At 41.2% G+C, this 20,000-nt stretch overlaps 1 protein-coding gene and 1 long non-coding RNA gene across 2 annotated transcripts in view; both read left to right on the top strand.

Moving 5' to 3' along the window:
• Positions 1-20,000, top strand: part of rbm20 (RNA binding motif protein 20) — a 71,976-nt gene that overhangs the window by 294 nt on the left and 51,682 nt on the right. Inside the window, exon 1 of the mRNA XM_042305492.1 lies at positions 1-262. This exon is cut by the window's left edge and continues 294 nt beyond it. Coding sequence (XP_042161426.1) covers positions 129-262 — 134 coding nt within the window. The 5' untranslated portion in view covers positions 1-128. The remainder of the gene's footprint in view (positions 263-20,000) is intronic.
• Positions 16,066-16,634, top strand: LOC121840583. Its single transcript, XR_006079703.1, has 3 exons — positions 16,066-16,178; positions 16,371-16,388; positions 16,436-16,634. It is a non-coding gene; the product is annotated as an uncharacterized LOC121840583 (long non-coding RNA).

The raw sequence follows: 20,000 nt of genomic DNA, 5'->3' as shown, positions 1-20,000 counted from the left end.
GAGAGAGTTACACCAAAGGATTTTTTATTTATAGCCCCTCCAACGGCAACAGTCAGTAACAACTTTTCCGAGGGGTGTGTGTGGTTGGTTAGTGGAGATAAAGGACTAGTTAGTGATTTTGTTTGGCCATGCAACAGGCCTGGGATAAGGCTCTCTTTGAGGCTCACATCGAAGGTGTCAAGAACGGCCAAACTGGTGAAATGTCGGGGAAAAGCCAAGGAGGATATATGGGAACCAAGACGTCCAACGAACACTTCCAGAGGTAAGGGAAATATTGCTGCAAATATACGCACATATACGCACGTATGCTATGTGCCATAGACAGGCTATGGGAAGACATATATATATATATATATATATATATGTCATATTAAATACATGCCATGACTGTTATCCCAAAGGTATGTATGAAAATGAATTAGTTCCAAGGGGTATTTAGGAGGAATATATCAATGAATAAATGTCTCCTTAGCGGCATTGAGGGAATTCCAACTTCCGAGGAATAGGGATGTTGACGGGAGATTTAGCAGGCTGGTATTCATGAATATATCTTTCTCTAACTAGCTATGGATGATGGAATTCAAACTTCTGAACAACAGTTCCAAGGAATACTGTAGTCGGATGGTGGCAGATGAGTTATAGAGTATATACGTTTCGGAAAGGCTGTGAAAAGAGGAAAAAAACACTTCCCAAAACTCCTCAATGTCATCCCTGTGAGCAAGATGGATGAGGTGGAAGGGGTGGGCTCAATGGCCTACAGTGTTTCTGTACAATCATCTATTTCACTGTGGCTCACTAGTGTTCATTCTCCCAGCGGAGTAGCACGGTCTCAAACAGAGTTTTACAGGCAGTCCTACCATGGAAACAGTCAGGAAGAGAGAAAAAGAGAAAAAAAAAATATTAGAATATTAGAACAAAGAGCTGTCTCACTCCGCCTCAAACACACACACCATATATGTTTATAACAGACAGTAAGGTCTCCTATTGAAACACAAGCTGTACTGTGCTCAAAGTAAAGTAGGCAGGACGTACTAAAGGCAAAACTGAAAATAGTAGATTGAAGTTTTAGTTTTGTTGAAATTAAAATACATTTGCTCATCATAGTTATATAGAACTTTAGTATGTTGAAGAATGTATTAGTCGTTTCTCATTATATTTGTGTTTCCTAAAACATTCCCTTTGTTTTGATGTTATTATACTTTAATTTGTTCGTTTTTTAGTATTTCTTCTTTAGAGAATATTAGCACAAAAGTCCATTGGGTTAGACTGAAATAAATGAGTGTTAAATCTTCCTCTTAAATAATGAATACATCATTGTTTTAGTTAAATAAATAAGCAATAAATAAGCAATAAACAGCCCAAGAGATTATACAGATGCCAGTGAAAACCCTGACTTTCTAAATGAACGTGAGCTAAATACGAGACCTTTCATTAACAACTTGTATCAACCCTTATATGAGAAGTTGGATGGAGACCTTGTGACAACAACTGTATTGTTATTTATATAACAATAACCTTATGGAATATTCTGTTCTCAATATAGTGTAGAATAAATCAAATCTATTTGTTTGTAAGAGAAATCACAAATACAATGTTTACCACTTTTCTTATAGCCTTTAGCTTCTCCTCGGCCAAATGAACTTGCCATTCAAACTCATTACACAAGTTGTAGTAAATACATATTTGATTTATTTCACTAGTTTAAAATACTACAATATGTATTATCGATAATGAAGAGATGAATTAGGTTTATTGAAGACTATCTCATTCTATGAAAAGTAAACTGACAATTTAATCTAATCCCCCTACAGTGAAGTTAGATATCCACTTCATTTTATTATAATGTCCCATCTTATGCTTACATTGTCAGTGGAACAAATGCCATAGCAACAATAAATCATTATTTTATATCAGGTTCAACATTTAACTTTGTAATCTTATGTAAAAAATAATAATATGTAATAAATAATCTTATATGTACAATGCAATCAATTGCCTTTGGTGTCTTCTTCAAAAAGTACATTTGATACAATATTACAGTAATGACACATACGGAATTTCCCAAACCATGATTATTTTCAGGTGTGTAAAGTTTACCAGTGTAATGTAACTGATTATCTATCTTGTATTATGCAACCTTGACCTTGACTTACATGTTGAAAAGAAACAAGTATTATCTTATTTGCTAATCATTGACATATTTTCCACTGATTAAATATAATTTTGTGAATGTATATTAAGAAAGCTGTAATTATTGACTGTATTAAAATGTTATTCAACATAGGTGTGAATACTTATGCAAGGGTAGTTTATACTGGATTTAGTCTGGTTTATAATAGATTATCAATGTTCATTTCTCAATGTTGACTCTTATATAACATTGACTTTCAGTGTTAACTTTTACAATAATAAAGTCAGCCTTTGTTTTTGCTTCTACTTGTAATAATAAAGTTGGCCCAACTGTTTACTGGCGTGAAGCCGCTGTACTGTCCATGTCTTTGTACACCTAGTGTACATGAAAAAGTGTACAAGCAGTATTTTAGTGCACTAATATGTACGATTTGACCATAGAAAACCCCACATTTTACCATGTAAACCAGTGAGCCATGGTAAAGTATGCTGTTTGAGGGAGGAAAATGTCACAGTTTAAAGGGAGTTTATGGGGATTTATCATGATGGAGTAACTAGAAAAGGGGAGAGGTCATAAGGAATATATCAGATTATATGTCTCACGGTTTAAAATATATAAGACGTCATTCGGTATAAAAGTCGTGAGAGAAGCGATCTGCTCGATCAAGACAAACGAATGCAGCACGGCACGGGTTCTTGATGTCTGTTTCTAAATCACTTTTTAAATGTCATTTTACCAACAAATGTACATTTATTTCCGTTACTGCAACCAAAATCTATATATTTTTTAGAATTATAGCCCAGTGAAACAGCACAGGTAGGCGACTTTTCTTGACGCTTCAATTTTTGATCGTAGTCACAGAATATAATATGAGTCTATGAACTAGGCCTTATGTGTTTGAGTTTGAGACAGTAAATAGTAGAGTAAATATGTGCAATTTACACCCCTGTTTTACAAGCCCTCTGAGTAACGATAAGGAAACGAGTAAGGATTTGACTGGGGATGGAACGGAAAAGAGTTAAACGTGTGTGTTAGTGTGTGTGCACACCCGTGTGTGTTTGTGTGTGCATTTGCGCACGTGTATGCACGCGTGCGTGTGCAGAGATGCGTAGGTTCAAGCCGCCATGTTTGTGTGTTGCTGAGCTAGAAAGTGAAATGTTAGAGCAGTCCTTATATGGCTTGCCTGCCCACTCATTCTATTTTAAAACAGCAACAATTTCTATATACGCAGACCCCTCACCTGACACACAACATGGTTTATAGCCATCCATCAATTAGAAGAACATAGAATGATTGACCTCTCTACACATGATTTATAGCCTACTCACCAGTCCTAACTAATAATACACATTCATTTTGGGTCACAGTACAATTAAAGGGAAAGCTCAGGCTGTTACACATGTAGACATTTATTAGTCTCTCCTTGACCATAAACTGCTTTAAAGATGAGAAAACAAAAATGTACATTTGAAATTTGGTTGAACTATCAACTTGCATCCATTTCTTGAAATGTGTGTAATTACATGTAACTACATAGTAACCACTGTAGTAGCTAATTCAATGAAACATGACCTCAACCAGTGAATTGTAAATAAATCATTGTTTCATGTAGAGAATCTGCTTTAACTGTGGACAGATGTGGAGATAACTGATTATTCGGATTATAGATCAAATGTCTTTTGTTAAAAGGAGAAGTCTTCAGTCGCGGTCTTTGTCCCAAAAAAAATACTCCATTCATTTCTTGTATTTATCTGGAGAATTGTGTCTAGGTAAAGACACAGATGGAATTACTTTTACACATCAATATACGCTACTTGTTTGTATAAGCAGTAGACCCTTATGTGCTCTCTGTCTCTCACTACTCTTTGTTGAGTCAGTTAAGTTTTGATGTAACCTAGTCTCAGCCCAGCTTTAGAGCACCTGTCACGCCTGTGTGAGTTATACTTTTACAGGACACAGGTTTTCTATCTTAGCGTAATGGGAATACCAGTTCCCGAGGCATCTTAACATATGTTAAGGCTTCACACAAGTAACCATAACATAACATAGCCCAGTACTGTAGTTTATATGCTATACATTATTACTACCGCAGGTTCCATACATTACGGGAATACCAGGCAGTTCCCCTCTTAGCTGTTCCTGAACCAGGAACCAGGAACCACATGTTAAGGTTTTACACCCAAGCAGCCATAACATAGTACAGTAGGGAAGTTTATGTATCGCCTTACACAGTGCTTCATTTATACCGATACCTCTCTGTCTTACACACTCTCCCCTTTCTCTCTCTCTCCCCCTTTCTCTCTCTCTCCCCTTTCTCACTCTCTCTCTTTCTCTCATCCCTCTCTTTCCCCAGCTGTGTGCTTTATATCACCCTGCCCAGTTTGTCAGAGAAGGGGAAGTTGCCTCTGACCCCTCTTCTTAGGCAGCACTGATTAGCTCCCCAGACACCATTCTAGGCCCACAACTCATCTGCAGCCTGAAGCGCAGGGCTGTTTTTCTTCTGCCATTTAGTAGTCTCTATATCTCTTTCGCTCTCACTCCCTCCCCCCTCTCTCATCTGCAGCCCCTACAGAAAGCCTGACTCCTCAGTGGACGTTCCTCTGAGGCAGTAGAACATTTTATTGTTGTGGATGTTGTTGTTTTCTTTCTATTCTTCTCTTGTTGTGATGACTCCTATTGCAGGCACAGTATGTCCATACTGTAGTAGGACTTATGGTTTAGCTTAGCGAGGGGATAGCTGTCCGTACTGTAGTAGGACTTATGGTTTAGCCTAGCGAGGGGATAGTTGTCCATACTGTAGTAGGACTTATGGTTTAGCCTAGCGAGGGGATAGCTGTCCGTACTGTAGTAGGACTTATGGTTTAGCCTAGCTAGGGGATAGCTGTCCATACTGTAGTAGGACTTATGGTTTAGCCTAGCGAGGGGATAGCTGTCCATACTGTAGTAGGACTTATGGTTTAGCCTAGCTAGGGGATAGCTGTCCATACTGTAGTAGGACTTATGGTTTAGCCTAGCGAGGGGATAGCTGTCCGTACTGTAGTAGGACTTATGGTTTAGCCTAGCGAGGGCATAGCTGTCCATACTGTAGTAGGACTTATGGTTTAGCCTAGCGAGGGCATAGCTGTCCATACTGTAGTAGGACTTATGGTTTAGCCTAGCTAGGGGATAGCTGTCCATACTGTAGTAGGACTTATGGTTTAGCCTAGCTAGGGGATAGCTGTCCGTACTGTAGTAGGACTTATGGTTTAGCCTAGCTAGGGGATATGGTTTAGCCTAGCGGGATAGCTGTCCGTAGGGGATAGCTGTCCGTACTGTAGTAGGACTTATGGTTTAGCCTAGCGAGGGGATAGCTGTCCATGTACTGTAGTAGGACTTATGGTTTAGCCTAGCTAGGGGATAGCTGTCCGTACTGTAGTAGGACTTATGGTTTAGCCTAGCTAGGGGATAGCTGTCCATACTGTAGTAGGACTTATGGTTTAGCCTAGCTAGGGGATAGCTGTCCATACTGTAGTAGGACTTATGGTTTAGCCTAGCTAGGGGATAGCTGTCCGTACTGTAGTAGGACTTATGGTTTAGCCTAGGACTCCATACTGTAGTAGGACTTATGGTTTAGCCTAGCGAGGGGATAGCTGTCCGTAGTAGTAGGACTTATGGTTTAGCCTAGCTAGGGGATAGCTGTCCATACTGTAGTAGGACTTATGGTTTAGTAGGACTTATGGTTTAGCCTAGCTAGGGGATAGCTGTCCATACTGTAGTAGGACTTATGGTTTAGCCTAGCGAGGGGATAGCTGTCCATACTGTAGTAGGACTTATGGTTTAGCCTAGCTAGGGGATAGCTGTCCATACTGTAGTAGGACTTATGGTTTAGCCTAGCTAGGGGATAGCTGTCCATACTGTAGTAGGACTTATGGTTTAGCCCAGCGAGGGGATAGCTGTTCATACTGTAGTAGGACTTATGGTTTAGCCTAGTGAGGGGATAGCTGTCCATACTGTAGTAGGACTTATGGTTTAGCCTAACGAGGGGATAGCTGTCCATACTGTAGTAGGACTTATGGTTTAGCCCAGCGAGGGGATAGCTGTCCGTACTGTAGTAGGACTTCAGGACTAATGGTTTAGCCAAGCGAGGGGATAGCTGTCCGTACTGTAGTAGGACTTATGGTTTAGCCCAGCGAGGGGATAGTTGTCCATACTGTAGTAGGACTTATGGTTTAGCCTAGCTAGGGGATAGCTGTCCAAACTGTAGTAGGACTTATGGTTTAGCCCAGCGAGGGGATAGCTGTCCATACTGTAGTAGGACTTATGGTTTAGCCTAGCGAGGGCATAGCTGTCCATACTGTAGTAGGACTTATGGTTTAGCCTAACGAGGGGATATCTGTCTCCAAAGAATGACTGTAAACATTTTTATTTCTCTGTTAAAGGTTCATAATGCTGTTAATGCTCTCTTAGAAGAAAAGGTGCTTTCTAGAACCTTAAAGGGTATTTCGACTGTCCTCGTAGGAGAACCTTTTGAAGAACCGTTTTTGGTTCCAAGTAGAACACTTTTGTGTACAAACCAAAAGGGTTGTACCTGGAACTAAAAAGGGTTGTACCAAGAACCAGAAATGGTTCTGTTATGGGGACAGCCGAAGAACCCTTTTGGAACCAGAGTGTAGCATGCAGGATATGGTCCTGGGGTGTGGCTGATGACAGGTAAAGACCTGTGGAAAACATGGAGAACATGTTCTGAATGCCACGATGGTGTAGAGAACAATAGCTCACCATTGATGCTGTGGATCCCGCTGAAGGTCTCAGGAAGACAAATGGTTGAAGGTGCGACATTCATGTTCTCTTGCAAAAAGCACTCAACGACATTAATATGCTATTACAGCATGTTATTACAACATTTTTACCATAGTAGTTATATTGTTATTACACAAGTATTTGAACAAAATAATACAATAATCATAAACACCATAAGGACCATAAATGTTAATTGCTGCAGTAAAGTGCTATAAAGTGAAGTAAAGTGCTACAGTTGATGAGAAAGAAGGTGTCAGTAGTTCTGTCACACTGACCAGACAGATAGGGGGACATTAACCAAAGCTCTCTAATGTGTTTTCCCAGGTCCGGCACGGCACAGTACCCCCTGCCAGGCAATAATAATGTCAGCCTTGACATTAATTAGTGGCTAGATGATTGATTAGTGGCTAGATGAACAGCTCTGGGATAGTAGACTAACAGTAGGGGGACATCAAGTTGAAATAGCATTACCCCACTTTGTATTTGTTTATTCAGGGAAAGGCAGGTTTATTTTTATTTTTATTTACATAACCTTTATTTAACTAGGCAAGTCAGTTAAGAACAAATTCTTATCTACAATGACGGCCTACCCCGGCTAAACCCGGACGACAGGTGGCTTGTCCTAATCCTCGTGCCTCTGTGAAAGTAAACAGTTTACCGAGTCAAGCCGGGGCATGGCAGTAAGGAGAGCGATATAAAAACAATACTCCGTGTGGCTGTTGCTTCTTATAAAATGGATTTAGAAAATACCATTAGAAGGACGTTAGCAACATTAGCATGACACGCTAACTGCCTTGGTGCCAGGGGACAGATCTTATTTGCTCTGCCCAACCACAGTAGGCCACAGTAGGCCACAGCTGCAACACACACAGACCACCGACTAAGGCCTATTTGTAGATAGGTGATTTTATTCTATCATGGTCCCAGATCTGTTTGTCCAGTCTTGCCCATTCCTATGGTCAGCTGGCAGGCACAAACTGATCTGGACAGGGATCATTTAATTCCTCCCTTGCTACAGAAGTTGTGTATTTGGAGCATCACCTCCTCCTCTTCCCCCTCTTCCCTCACCTTCCTCCTTCTTCCTCTCCACCTCCCATCTAACCCTGGACCCTGAGCATGTGTTCATTGCTGTGTTGACACCTGGCAGCAACTGGGCTAATCTGTATGATAAATGTCTGACAGGTCTGTGGCACTAAGAAAGCAGCACGGCGCTCCTTGACCAGGATGCTTCAGTTAGTGCTCTTGACCTGACTCACTACCATGTGGTTTCACAAAGATGTGTTTAGAGCAGGTTGTGTTTGAGTAGTGTTGTGGGCACCGGGCTTAAGGAAACTTTTATCAAGGGGAAATGTTAGAAGGTTAGGTGGCAGAAAGTTAGAAAGTTAGAAGGTTAGGTGGCAGACAGGTGTGTCAGTGCTCCTAACTCCTGACTCGAATACCACATGGTCATATTTACAGATTGATGTTGCTTCAACAGATTTTTTAGAAAAGTAATGTCAAGCGAAAATATGTTGATATCGGAAAGGTAGGCTTACCCAGGTCAACCTTTCTAATGTTTGCATAGTGTAACCCAGTGGATTTAGGAGAAGGTGCCCCCGGCTGTGAGGTTGAGGTTTCTGAGGTCTTTGACACCTGTCTGACGATCTACTGTGTTGTTTCACAAAGTCGTTCTTCCTTTAGAGAAATAAGAAACTGATATTGAAAAGGTACTCAGATATTTTGGTTGATAGTTGATACATGTGGAAGACCAAAGTCAGAAACCTTCAAATCTAGCAAGTGTGCCTGCGTCTGTTTAAATAAAATCTATGCTTCTCAGGAATCTTTGTTACATCAGATAAATCATTGTAACTTAAGTTACAAAACTTTAGGATTTGATTGGGGAAGTACAAAGTATGTGATGTCATAGTAACAAAATATCCATGTTCAGAAGAATTAAGGCTGGTGATCCCAATCTAGCAGCGATCTCTCACAGGTGCTTGTGCCCAATTATTGATGCCTTACTCAGTTTCCCTATCAAAATCCTTCGAGCTGTACTATACGACTGAAAGAGCCTTAAAGCAGCCAGATAGATTAAACATAACCATTAATTACACCATTGATAATATATTCTCCTATAGATACTGTTTGTGACCCCTATGACACCAGAGCTACCCTACAAGGTACAGATGTAGGATCTCAATTTGATCACCCTTCTGTTGCTGAGAATTCTACTGCACAGCAGTAAATGCAAACCTGTAGTGTATTTGAGGTTTAAAAAGGCTTCTAAAGTTTTTAATTTCAGACTTGATTTTCGCCTTATGAAAAATCTACAAAAAATGTCCGTTAATTATAATCCACATAATAATTCACATTTCCTGTTATTGCAGGATTATTTCCCTGCTGTAGCAAACGGCCTCCTACATCCGTAGACATCAGAGATTGAGAGAGATTTTTGTTGGATATGAAAGAGTTTTTTTCCTTTACGGCTTCAAGAGAATTTGTGGCCTGGTCCCAAAACTGTTTGTGCTGTTGCCATAGATCAGAGGAGTTGACAAGACACCACAAAATGATCTGCGACCAGGCTAGGAAATCCAGAGCATTTTATCGAAAGCATCTTATGAACAGGAGGGCTGAACAATGAACCAATGATAAAACAAAATCAGAGTAGAGGTGTGGAGTGTGTCGACTTAACAGTACTAAGCATCTGGAACTTTGTTCAGAACGAGAGGATTTTGAAGGGGTTTAAACGCCTGTTTGATAACTCAAGGTTGACAGGCGAGAGTTTAGCCGACTTTAGATAAGCGCTCAATGAAAGATTGTCCCTCGGCTTGTTGTTTCTTACACAGCCAAGAGCTTTTCACACACAGAGGTGGGAATCAGAGAGATATACTGTATTCATTTCCACAGATCATCACATTTTCAGCCTTTGTTGTGGAAGGCTCCTCTCTGGGAATTCTATTCCTTTACTACTACAGATATACAGTGGACATTTAGTGCAATTTGCAGCTGGAAATCTAACTAAATAGCCTATCTCCTTTAAAGTACTCATTTAAGGTATTAGATCATATGTCACCATAATGGGCCCATTTACTGGTAGGTCTTTGTCTTGTACTGTAATTTAGAAGGCCAATCTGGCAACATGTAAACGTCCCAGTCAGTGTGAAACAGTATCTAAAATTAAAGAGCTGTTCATGTAGATCACACTAGGAATGGTCATGGTGAATGTGGGACAGGCTGTCAACTTTATAGAAAATCATATATAGCCTTTATTTGACTGTGAAAAGACGCAGTGTACCATGGGTAACATATCAGAAAACACGTGGACTCTTTATATAAGAGTTTTACATTCAGAGTGTACGTGTGCGTCAGCGAGTGTGTGATCGCGCGCGTGTGTGTGGGCATGCAGTGCTTTGTGTGTGTGTGTGTGTGTGTGTGCTTTGTGTGTGTGCTTTGTGTGTGTGCTTTGTGTGTGTGTGTGTGTGTGTGTGTGTGTGTGTGTGTGTGTGTGTGTGTGTGTGTGTGTGTGTGTGTGTGTGTGTGTGTGTGTGTGTGTGTGCGTGCGTGCGTGTGTGTGTGTGGACAATCCATTAATCCATGGTTTATATGAGGTCGTCAGGTTGCGTAGGCACATCAAAAAAGAAAGGGTTTCTATCGACCGAGCATGTCACCAAAATTAATTTGGTTATTATCAGGGCTTCAACAAAGTAATGCCTATTGACTTGCTCTCTCTCCGTCTCTCTCTCTCTCTCCGTCTCTCTCTCTCTCTCTCCGTCTCTCTCTCTCTCTCCGTCTCTCTCTCTGTCTCTCTCTCTCTCTCTCTGTCTCTCTCTCTGTCTCTCTCTCTCTCTCCATCTCTCTCTCTCCATCTTCCTCTCTCTCTCTCCGTCTCTCTCTCCGTCTTCTTCTCTCTCTCCGTCTCTCGCTGCCTTCTCTTCCTCAAATACATACCAACCACCAGACCTGGGTTCAAACATTAGCCTTCCCGGAGTGCCAGATGGGCAGGGTTAACACTTTTGTGACTACTCTATTGATTGCAACAGGCAAGATCAATCAAGCACAGACAAAGTATTTGAAAGGATTTCAAAATAGTATTTGAACCCAGGTCTGCACCCAACCACGTGTGTGAAATGCTGAGGACATCCCTGTGTGTTCCAATGTAGAGAATGTACTGTATGCATGTTGCTGCCCAGGTCTACCCAATGGGGGTCCTCCTAGCAGGGGTTAGCCTAACAGGATAGCCTGTTTTAAAGAAGATAATAGCCACCCTGTATGAAGTCCAGAGCCATGCTGTGTGTATGTGTGTGTGTATGTGTGTGTGTACGCGTGTGTGTTTGTGTGCGCGTGCATGCACGTCTGTGTGTGAGTGTGTGCGCATGCGTCTGTTTGTGTGTGAACAGCTGAAGGACTGGTAGAGTGTGCAGCACGTGTGCTCACCCCAAAGGCATCCCTCTGCTTTCATCTACATGGGAACAGAATACAGGAAATCAAATATAAACCCTCACACATTTCACAATGGCAGCAGGCTAATGCTAGCAGGCTAATACTTCAACTAGTTGTTCATTGATGAATGTGAACTGCAGGACTGGAAGTGGGGTGCAGACACAAGTCCTACACACTTCTTTCTTCTACACTTATTTGATTGGTCTGCTCAAATGGGTCAAATTCCCATTTGTGGCAACAGTTTGGACTGTATAGTGAACATGTAGGTCTATAGCTCGCATAAACAGCCATAGCTGACTTCAGGAAGCTGGTCAAAATAATGTGCAAAACACCATATGTTAATGTAAATGCAGTCCCCCTCTACATACGAATATTAATAGCAGCCCATTCTAATTTAGTTACATCATCTTAAATGTCCTTACCGTGTTTAGGCTACCTCCTTTAGATGGACCTACCCCCTGAGAGCTTCCATTGGTGGGGGTAGTGTTTCTCACAGTGTGAGAGCCCAGAGCAGAATATAGCCTGGCCCCGCGCTCATCTGGCACACGCTATAACTTATAATGACTGTGTGTTATTGTCTAGCGCTAACCCCCTGTTAATACCACATTCTATTTTCAAAAACAGCCGCGTTAGAGAAGCCAATGGGGAGGCAGATGAAACTGGATATCTCACACTTGACAATGCAGACATAACACCTTTGAGTCAACGTTACAGTGTTTTAGTGTTTCAAAGTTGTGCTTTTAGTAGATTACGTAACAAAAGAGGTTTTGTGTTTTGAAGAATACAGAATTAAGGATTCAATTGTATCACAGTCAGAGCCGTGGTGTGGTGCCCTCATCCTCTCTGCTGTCTAAAGCAACCCCTGCTGGCAGCGACACTGGATTCAGACTTCTTGGCCGTGTAGAAGATTACTGAGGAGGGTGCGTGGATGTTTAGACTCTATGGGGAGCTAAAGACGGCGTGTTAATGAGCTGGTTAATTATTAGTAATCCACCAGAAAAATTACAGACAAGTGAAACATGACTCATACTCCTGACGTCAATAGATGTCTAGATTTACGTCTCTAGATTCTAGATGTATGTCTCTAGATTCTAGATGTATGTCTCTAGATTCTAGATGTATGTCTCTAGATGTCTAGATGTACGTCTCTAGATTCTAGATGTATGTCTCTAGATTCTAGATTTACGTCTCTAGATTCTAGATGTATGTCTCTAGATTCTAGATGTATGTCTCTAGATTCGAGATGTATGTCTCTAGATTCTAGATTTACGTCTCTAGATTCTAGATGTATGTCTCTAGATTCTAGATGTATGTCTCTAGATTCTAGATGTATGTCTCTAGATTCTAGATGTGTCTCTAGATTCTAGATGTACGTCTCTAGATTCTAGATGTATGTCTCTAGATTCTAGATGTATGTCTCTAGATTCTAGATTTACGTCTCTAGATTCTAGATGTATGTCTCTAGATTCTAGATGTATGTCTCTAGATTCTAGATTTACGTCTCTAGATTCTAGATGTATGTCTCTAGATTCTAGATTTACGTCTCTAGATTCTAGATGTATGTCTCTAGATTCTAGATTTACGTCTCTAGATTCTAGATGGACGTAATGTCATAATTTGATATTAGCCTGTCATGTGTGTGTGTGTGTGCATGTGTGTATGTGTGTGTGTGTGTGTGTGTGTGTGTGTGTGTGTGTGTGTGTGTGGGCGGGTGTGTGTGTATGTGTGTGTGTGTGTGTCTGTGTCTGTGTGTGGGCGGGCGTGTGTGAGCAAGTATGGCTTCTATAAACTACCCTCGTGCCTTGATATGGTAGATAAAACATCCTGTGGATCAGGTATAGCTTTTTTGAATGTTTAAACTATACACATGATGACAAGGAAACTCAAATATGATGTCACGCAACCTCATAACTGTATGAAGCAGTGTTATTAAGATCTGGGATGCTTTCAGTGATGGTGTTATGTGTTTTGACATGTGTTGGGGTTCCTTCCTCCTCTGAAGGTTCTGGAATGCCCCAACCTAATAAATGCAAGCTTTAAGATGACCCAGCCCTTAAATGTACCTTCCTGTGGCCGAACAGCAGTTTTGACCCCTTAAGATAGTCGTTTTGACAGATTAGGCTGCCTCAACAAAACAGACAGACATGTTTAAATAAAGTCCTTCCTGTCCTTTGATTATCTTGTTCATATTTCATCATGTTTCAGTACAATTACATGACTTTCTTCTCTTTTAATACACATATACATATACATATACATGCCACGTTATGTTTGGAGGAAAGATGAAGGCTGATACAATACTGGTATTTGACCAGAAGCTAACAGGGCAACGTGTGATGGTCAAACTACAAGGTTAACGGCTATAACAACAGTTTAGATGTAAGTGTAGAACCCAAAGGGCTGAAAGGTTTACAGTTCTACCTTGAATATTCAAGTTACAGTTCTACCCTGAAGATGAATGTCACAGTTCTACCCTAAATATTCAAGTTACAGTTCTACCCTGAAGATGAACGTTACAGTTCTACCTTGAATATTCAAGTTACAGTTCTACCCTGAAGATGAACGTCACAGTTCTACCTTGAATATTCAAGTTACAGTTCTACCCTGAAGATGAACGTCACAGTTCTACCCTGAATATTCAAGTTACAGTTCTACCCTGAAGATGAACATCACAGTTCTACCCTGAAGAAGAATGTTACAGTTCTACCCTAAATATTCAAGTTACAGTTCTACCCTGAAGATGAACGTCACAGTCCTACCCTGAAGATTCAGTTCTACCCTGAAGATGAACGTTACAGTTCTACCCTGTAGATGAACGTTACAGTTCTACCTTGAAGATTCAGTTCTACCCTGAAGAGGAAAGTTACCGTTCTACCCTGAAGATGAACGTTACAGTTCTACCCTGAAGATGAACGTTACAGTTCTAACCTGAAGATGAACGTTACAGTTCTACCCTGAAGATGAACGTCACAGTTCTACCCTGAAGATGAACGTCACAGTTCTACCCTGAAGATGAACGTCACAGTTCTACCCTGAAGATGAAAGTTACAGTTCTACCCTGAAGATGAACGTCACAGTTCTACCTTGAATATTCAAGTTACAGTTCTACCCTGAAGATGAACGTTACAGTTCTACCCTGAAGATGAACGTTACAGTTCTACCTTGAATATTCAAGTTACAGTTCTACCCTGAAGATGAACGTCACAGTTCTACCTTGAATATTCAAGTTACAGTTCTACCCTGAAGATGAACGTCCCAGTTCTACCCTGAATATTCAAGTTACAGTTCTACCATGAAGATGAACGTCACAGTTCTACCCTGAATATTCAAGTTACAGTTCTACCCTGAAGATGAACATCACAGTTCTACCCTGAAGAAGAATGTTACAGTTCTACCCTAAATATTCAAGTTACAGTTCTACCCTGAAGATGAACGTCACAGTCCTACCCTGAAGATTCAGTTCTACCCTGAAGATGAACGTTACAGTTCTACCCTGTAGATGAACGTTACAGTTCTACCTTGAAGATTCAGTTCTACCCTGAAGAGGAAAGTTACAGTTCTACCCTGAAGATGAACGTTACAGTTCTACCCTGAAGATGAACGTTACAGTTCTAAGCTGAAGATGAACGTTACAGTTCTACCCTGAAGATGAACGTCACAGTTCTACCCTGAAGATGAACGTCACAGTTCTACCCTGAAGATGAAAGTTACAGTTCTACCCTGAAGATGAACGTTACAGTTCTACCCTGAAGAGGAAAGTTACAGTACTACCCTGAAGATGAACGTTACAGTTCTACCCTGAAGATGAACGTCACAGTTCTACCCTGAAGATGAAAGTTACAGTTCTACCCTGAAGATGAACGTCACAGTTCTACCCTGAAGATGAAAGTTACAGTTCTACCCTGAAGATGAACGTTACAGTTCTACCCTGAAGATGAAAGTTACAGTTCTACCCTGAAGATGAACGTTACAGTTCTACCCTGAAGAGGAAAGTTACAGTTCTACCCTGAAGATGAACGTTACAGTTCTACCCTGAAGATGAAAGTTACAGTCTACCCTGAAGATGAACGTTACAGTTCTACCCTGAAGAGGAAAGTTACAGTTCTACCCTGAAGATGAACGTCACAGTTCTACCCTGAAGATGAACGTTACAGTTCTACCCTAATAATGAACGTTACAGTTCTACCCTGAAGATTCAAGTTTCAAGTTGTATTAGTCGTATGTACAGGATACACTTTGTATAAATCGTCCAACGAAATCGTCCAATGAAATCCTTACATGCAGGTTCCTTCTCGACAATGCAAAAACAATAATAAATAATAAAAGATAAGAATAGGATATAGTTATAGGTAACATTAGGGTTATAGGTAACATTAGGGTTATAGGTAACATTAGGCATTTCAGGTAAAATAACAACTCAATGTTTATATCCCAGGACAAATTAGCTAGCAAGTGCAAGCTAACTAGCTAAATTGCCATAAATGTTTAATGCTTTTCGACCTCTTCAACCGAAGTCGATGCCTCTCCTTGTTCGGGCGGTTCTCGGCGATCGACGTCACCGGTCTTCTAGCGATCATTGATCTATGTTTCATTTTCCATTGGTTTTGTCTGGTCTTCTTACACACCTGGTTCCAATCCCATTCATTAATTGTTGTGTATTTAACCCTCTGTTTCCCCTCTTGTCCTTGTCAGAGATTGTTTATTGTTATGTTCATGTTTTATTGATTGGTGTGCGACGGGTTTGCTGTAGGGGGACAAAATAAATGTATGCACGATGACGCACGCTCGCAGCCGGTTTGGGTTCTGTGTTAGGGTTTTAGGTAACATTATGGTAACATTAGGGTTTTAGGTAACATTAGGGTTATAGGTAACATTATGGTAACATTAGGGTTATAGGTAACATTATGGTAACATTATGGTTATAGGTAACATTATGGTAACATTATGGTTATAGGTAACATTATGGTAACATTAGGGTTATAGGTAACATTATGGTAACATTAGGGTTATAGGTAACATTATGGTAACATTAGGGTTATAGGTAACATTAGGGTTATAGGTAACATTATGGTTATAGGTAACATTATGGTAACATTAGGGTTATAGGTAACATTATGGTAACATTAGGGTTATAGGTAACATTATGGTAACATTATGGTAACATTAGAGTTATAGGTAACATTATAGTAACAGGTTACATTAGGGTTATAGATGACATTGGGGTAACATTAGGGTTATAAGTGAGTGAGTGAGAGTGAGTGAGTGAGTGAGTGAGTGAGTGAGAGAGAGAGAGAGAGAGAGAGAGAGAGAGAGAGAGAGAGAGAGAGAGAGAAAGAGAGCATACTGCCCACAAAATGAGGTGGAAACTGAGCTGCACCTTCTCACCTCTTGCCAGATGTATGACCATATTAGAGACACATATTTCCCTCAGATTACACAGATCCACAAAGAATTCAAAAACAAACCCAATTATGATAAACTCCCATGTCTATTGGGTGAGCTCCCACAGTGTGCAATCACATCAGCAAGATGAACTGTTATCCAAAAAAAGGGAAACCAGTGAAGAACATGCTTTATCTTGGCCAGGTCGCAGTTGCAAATGAGAACTTGTTCTCAACTAGCCAACCTGGTTAAATAAAGGTGAAATAAAAAACACATTTTAAAAAACAAAGACCATTGTAAATACAACCCATATTTATGTTTATTTATTTTCCCTTCATTACTTTAACTATTTGCACATCGTTACAACACTATACATTTGAAATGTCTTTATTGTTCTGGAACTTGTGTGAGTGTAATGTTTACTGTTCACTTTTTATTGTTTATTTCACTTTTGTTTATCCATTTCACTTGCTTTGGCAATGTTAACATATGTTTCCCATGCCAATAAAGCCCCTCGAATTGAATTGAGAGAGAGAGAGAGAGAGAGAGAGAGAGAGAGAGAGACAGAGAGACAGAGAGAGAGAGAGAGGAGAGAGAGAGAGAGAGAAAGAGAGAGAGAGAGATGTTCTCTCAGTCTAGAGAGAATTTAATTGAGTCTACTCTCTTTTATTGTTTATTTCACTTTTGTTTATCCATTTCACTTGCTTTGGCAATGTTAACATATGTTTCCCATGCCAATAAAGCCCTCGAATTGAATTGAGAGAGAGAGAGAGAGAGAGAGAGAGAGAGAGAGAGAGAGAGAGAGAGAGAGAGAGAGAGAGAGAGAGAGAGAGAGAGAGAGAGAGAGAGAGAGAGAAGAGAGAGAGAGAGAGAGAGAAAAGAGAGAGAGAAGAGAGAGAGAGAGAGAGAGAAAGTATCATCCCATGTTCTCTCAGTCTACTCTTCTCTGGCTTCAGTCCCACAACTGGAACCAACATGGGATTTCTCCCAAAGGAGTTGGTATGGAGGATGGGAATTAAATGGGGAAAGCCAGGTGGCAACAGAAACATTCCTGCTGTCCAATGGACGCTGAGGGTTGGGAAAACCGGCTCCGGCACAGCTTCGGAGAGAGAGAGAGATAGAGACCCACAAAACACCTGGTGGTGTGTAAGCGATATCGAAAATTCACATGTGGAGCCTGATCACGAGGGGAAAGTGGGTGGAAGGGAGGGAGGGTGGAATGGGGGAGGGGTAAAACGGAGGAGTGTGTAGAGCATTCCTATGGCCCAGCCTTTGAAAACTAGTGAAATCAGAGAGCCCTGTATGACACGACCATCGCCCCGTCAGCAGACCAATATGCCTGTCGCTCAGTGTCAATGGAGAGAGAATGAGAGGGGGAGGACAACGGCAGGAGATAGGGGAGGAGGGGAAGGGTCTGTATAGCAAGTGTGGTGTGTCTCTCTGAAGAACCACATGCAGTAGGTGTTTGACAACTTGGTGATCATGTAATCACCTTGGTAACCATGGAATGAAGTTGATCATCATTGTGTTCATTGGACAGGGGAGGTGCCATTTCTGAGTTTGTGTTTTGTATTTTGGATGTAGGTGGGTAAGTGTCTCTGGCGGTGGGTCCAGGTGCTTAATGTTTGAAAGTAGTCCCTGTAGCCTACATGTATCCCATCTACCCAGACCTATGTCTCCCAGGGAGGTGCTGATGCATACCGAAGCACATTTACTGCATGTTTTTACCTGACACCAATGACACCAGTGACAGTGATTTGTGACGTATTAAGCTACACCAACGACACACTACAAGGAGATCGGTTGGGGCCTGAATAATGTCTAATGTCTGGGCCTATAGACAGCCAGTCCCAGACCCAGACCCGGGTTCAAATACGTTCAGTGTTTGCTTTAGCTTGCCTGGATGCTGGGTTTTCACTTTTCTTCACTTTTGTACTTTTTCTGCTATTGGGTCCATTGTGGCAGGCAAGCTCAATCGAGAACAGCTGAAGTATTTGAAATGATTTCGAATAGTATTTGAACCCAGGTCTGGCCTGTCTGAGTATAACACCAGATGGGATGTGTATAAATGATCTGTCACACCAACACCCCCCGAATCCTCCCTCCTCACCCCCCGAATCCTCCCCCCTCACCCCCTGTCCCCTCCACTGTGCCCCTGATCAGATTGGCCAGCAGGTGTGTTAGAAGGGGGGGGGGTAATAGAAAATGTTACACCTCACCATTTGGTTATTTTAGATATGATACCCACCACCGCATCATAAATGAACAATGTGTGCTATTCGCCACGGAACTCTCCCCGGAGTGTCACAAGACCCGTCTTGGCCAATGAGGTACGTGTGGGTGGTGCTCAGCCAATGGGGGTTGAGCGAGGATCAAGGCCCCGGTGACGTTTTGTGGGACTTGTTGACAGTTGAAAACAGGTCACCATTCGTCTTGTGCCAAGGTGTCTAACGGCCAACACCTACTGTGCATTATGTTAAATAAATAAGAAGGGTTTAGCATGGCAATACTAATATTCTGTAATCTGCTCATTTCGGCACTCGGGGGACTCTAATTCTACTGCTGATAGGCGATATAATTCATCTTTTGAAAAATAACTCTTACTATCAAGAAGAAATACAGTACATTTAGTTTGGCTTGGCTGCTTTGACAGGACATCTTAGAAGTCTCACAAAACAGGGTTGGATAAACTTCCCAAACAGAAAAATCTATTTTTAATTTGATTTATGATACCTTTCTGTTTCATCAGCAGATGTTAAATCCATGTAGAATCAAAGCTCGTGGATTTCAGTGAATGTTACAGCATATTCATGGAGCATTAGATGAGTTCATGAGAAGAGGAGGCCTTGCATGGAGGTCTACGTGAACCAGTTATACTGTAGTCCGTATTCTCACACAGAGGAAACCACAGGAGTAGAATTATAACAATTCTATGGGAGGAACTAGCTGCTAAAGATAAAGCTGCTACCGTATATCAAGAGAGAGTGAGAGAGAGAGGGAGGGTGAGAGGGAGAGAGAGAGAGAGAGGAGAGAGAGAGAGAGGGTGAGAGAGAGAGAGAGTTCACTTTTGTTTATTATCGATTTCATTTGCTTTGGCAATGTAAACATATGTTTCCCATGCCAATAAAGCCCCTTAAATTGAAGTGAAATTGAATTGATAGAGAGAGGGAATCATCATCCCATGTCCTCTCAGTCTCACCCCTCTCTGGCTTCAGTCCCTTTTTGACACCTGATTCAACACAAATGGGAACCAACATGGGATTTCTCCCAAAGGAGCTGGGATGAAAGA

Source organism: Oncorhynchus tshawytscha, linkage group LG02, assembly GCF_018296145.1.
Source record: "Oncorhynchus tshawytscha isolate Ot180627B linkage group LG02, Otsh_v2.0, whole genome shotgun sequence".
NCBI lineage: Eukaryota > Metazoa > Chordata > Actinopteri > Salmoniformes > Salmonidae > Oncorhynchus > Oncorhynchus tshawytscha.
The sequence above is the reverse complement of the archived record's forward strand: the minus strand, read 5'-3'. Positions and strand labels throughout refer to the sequence as shown.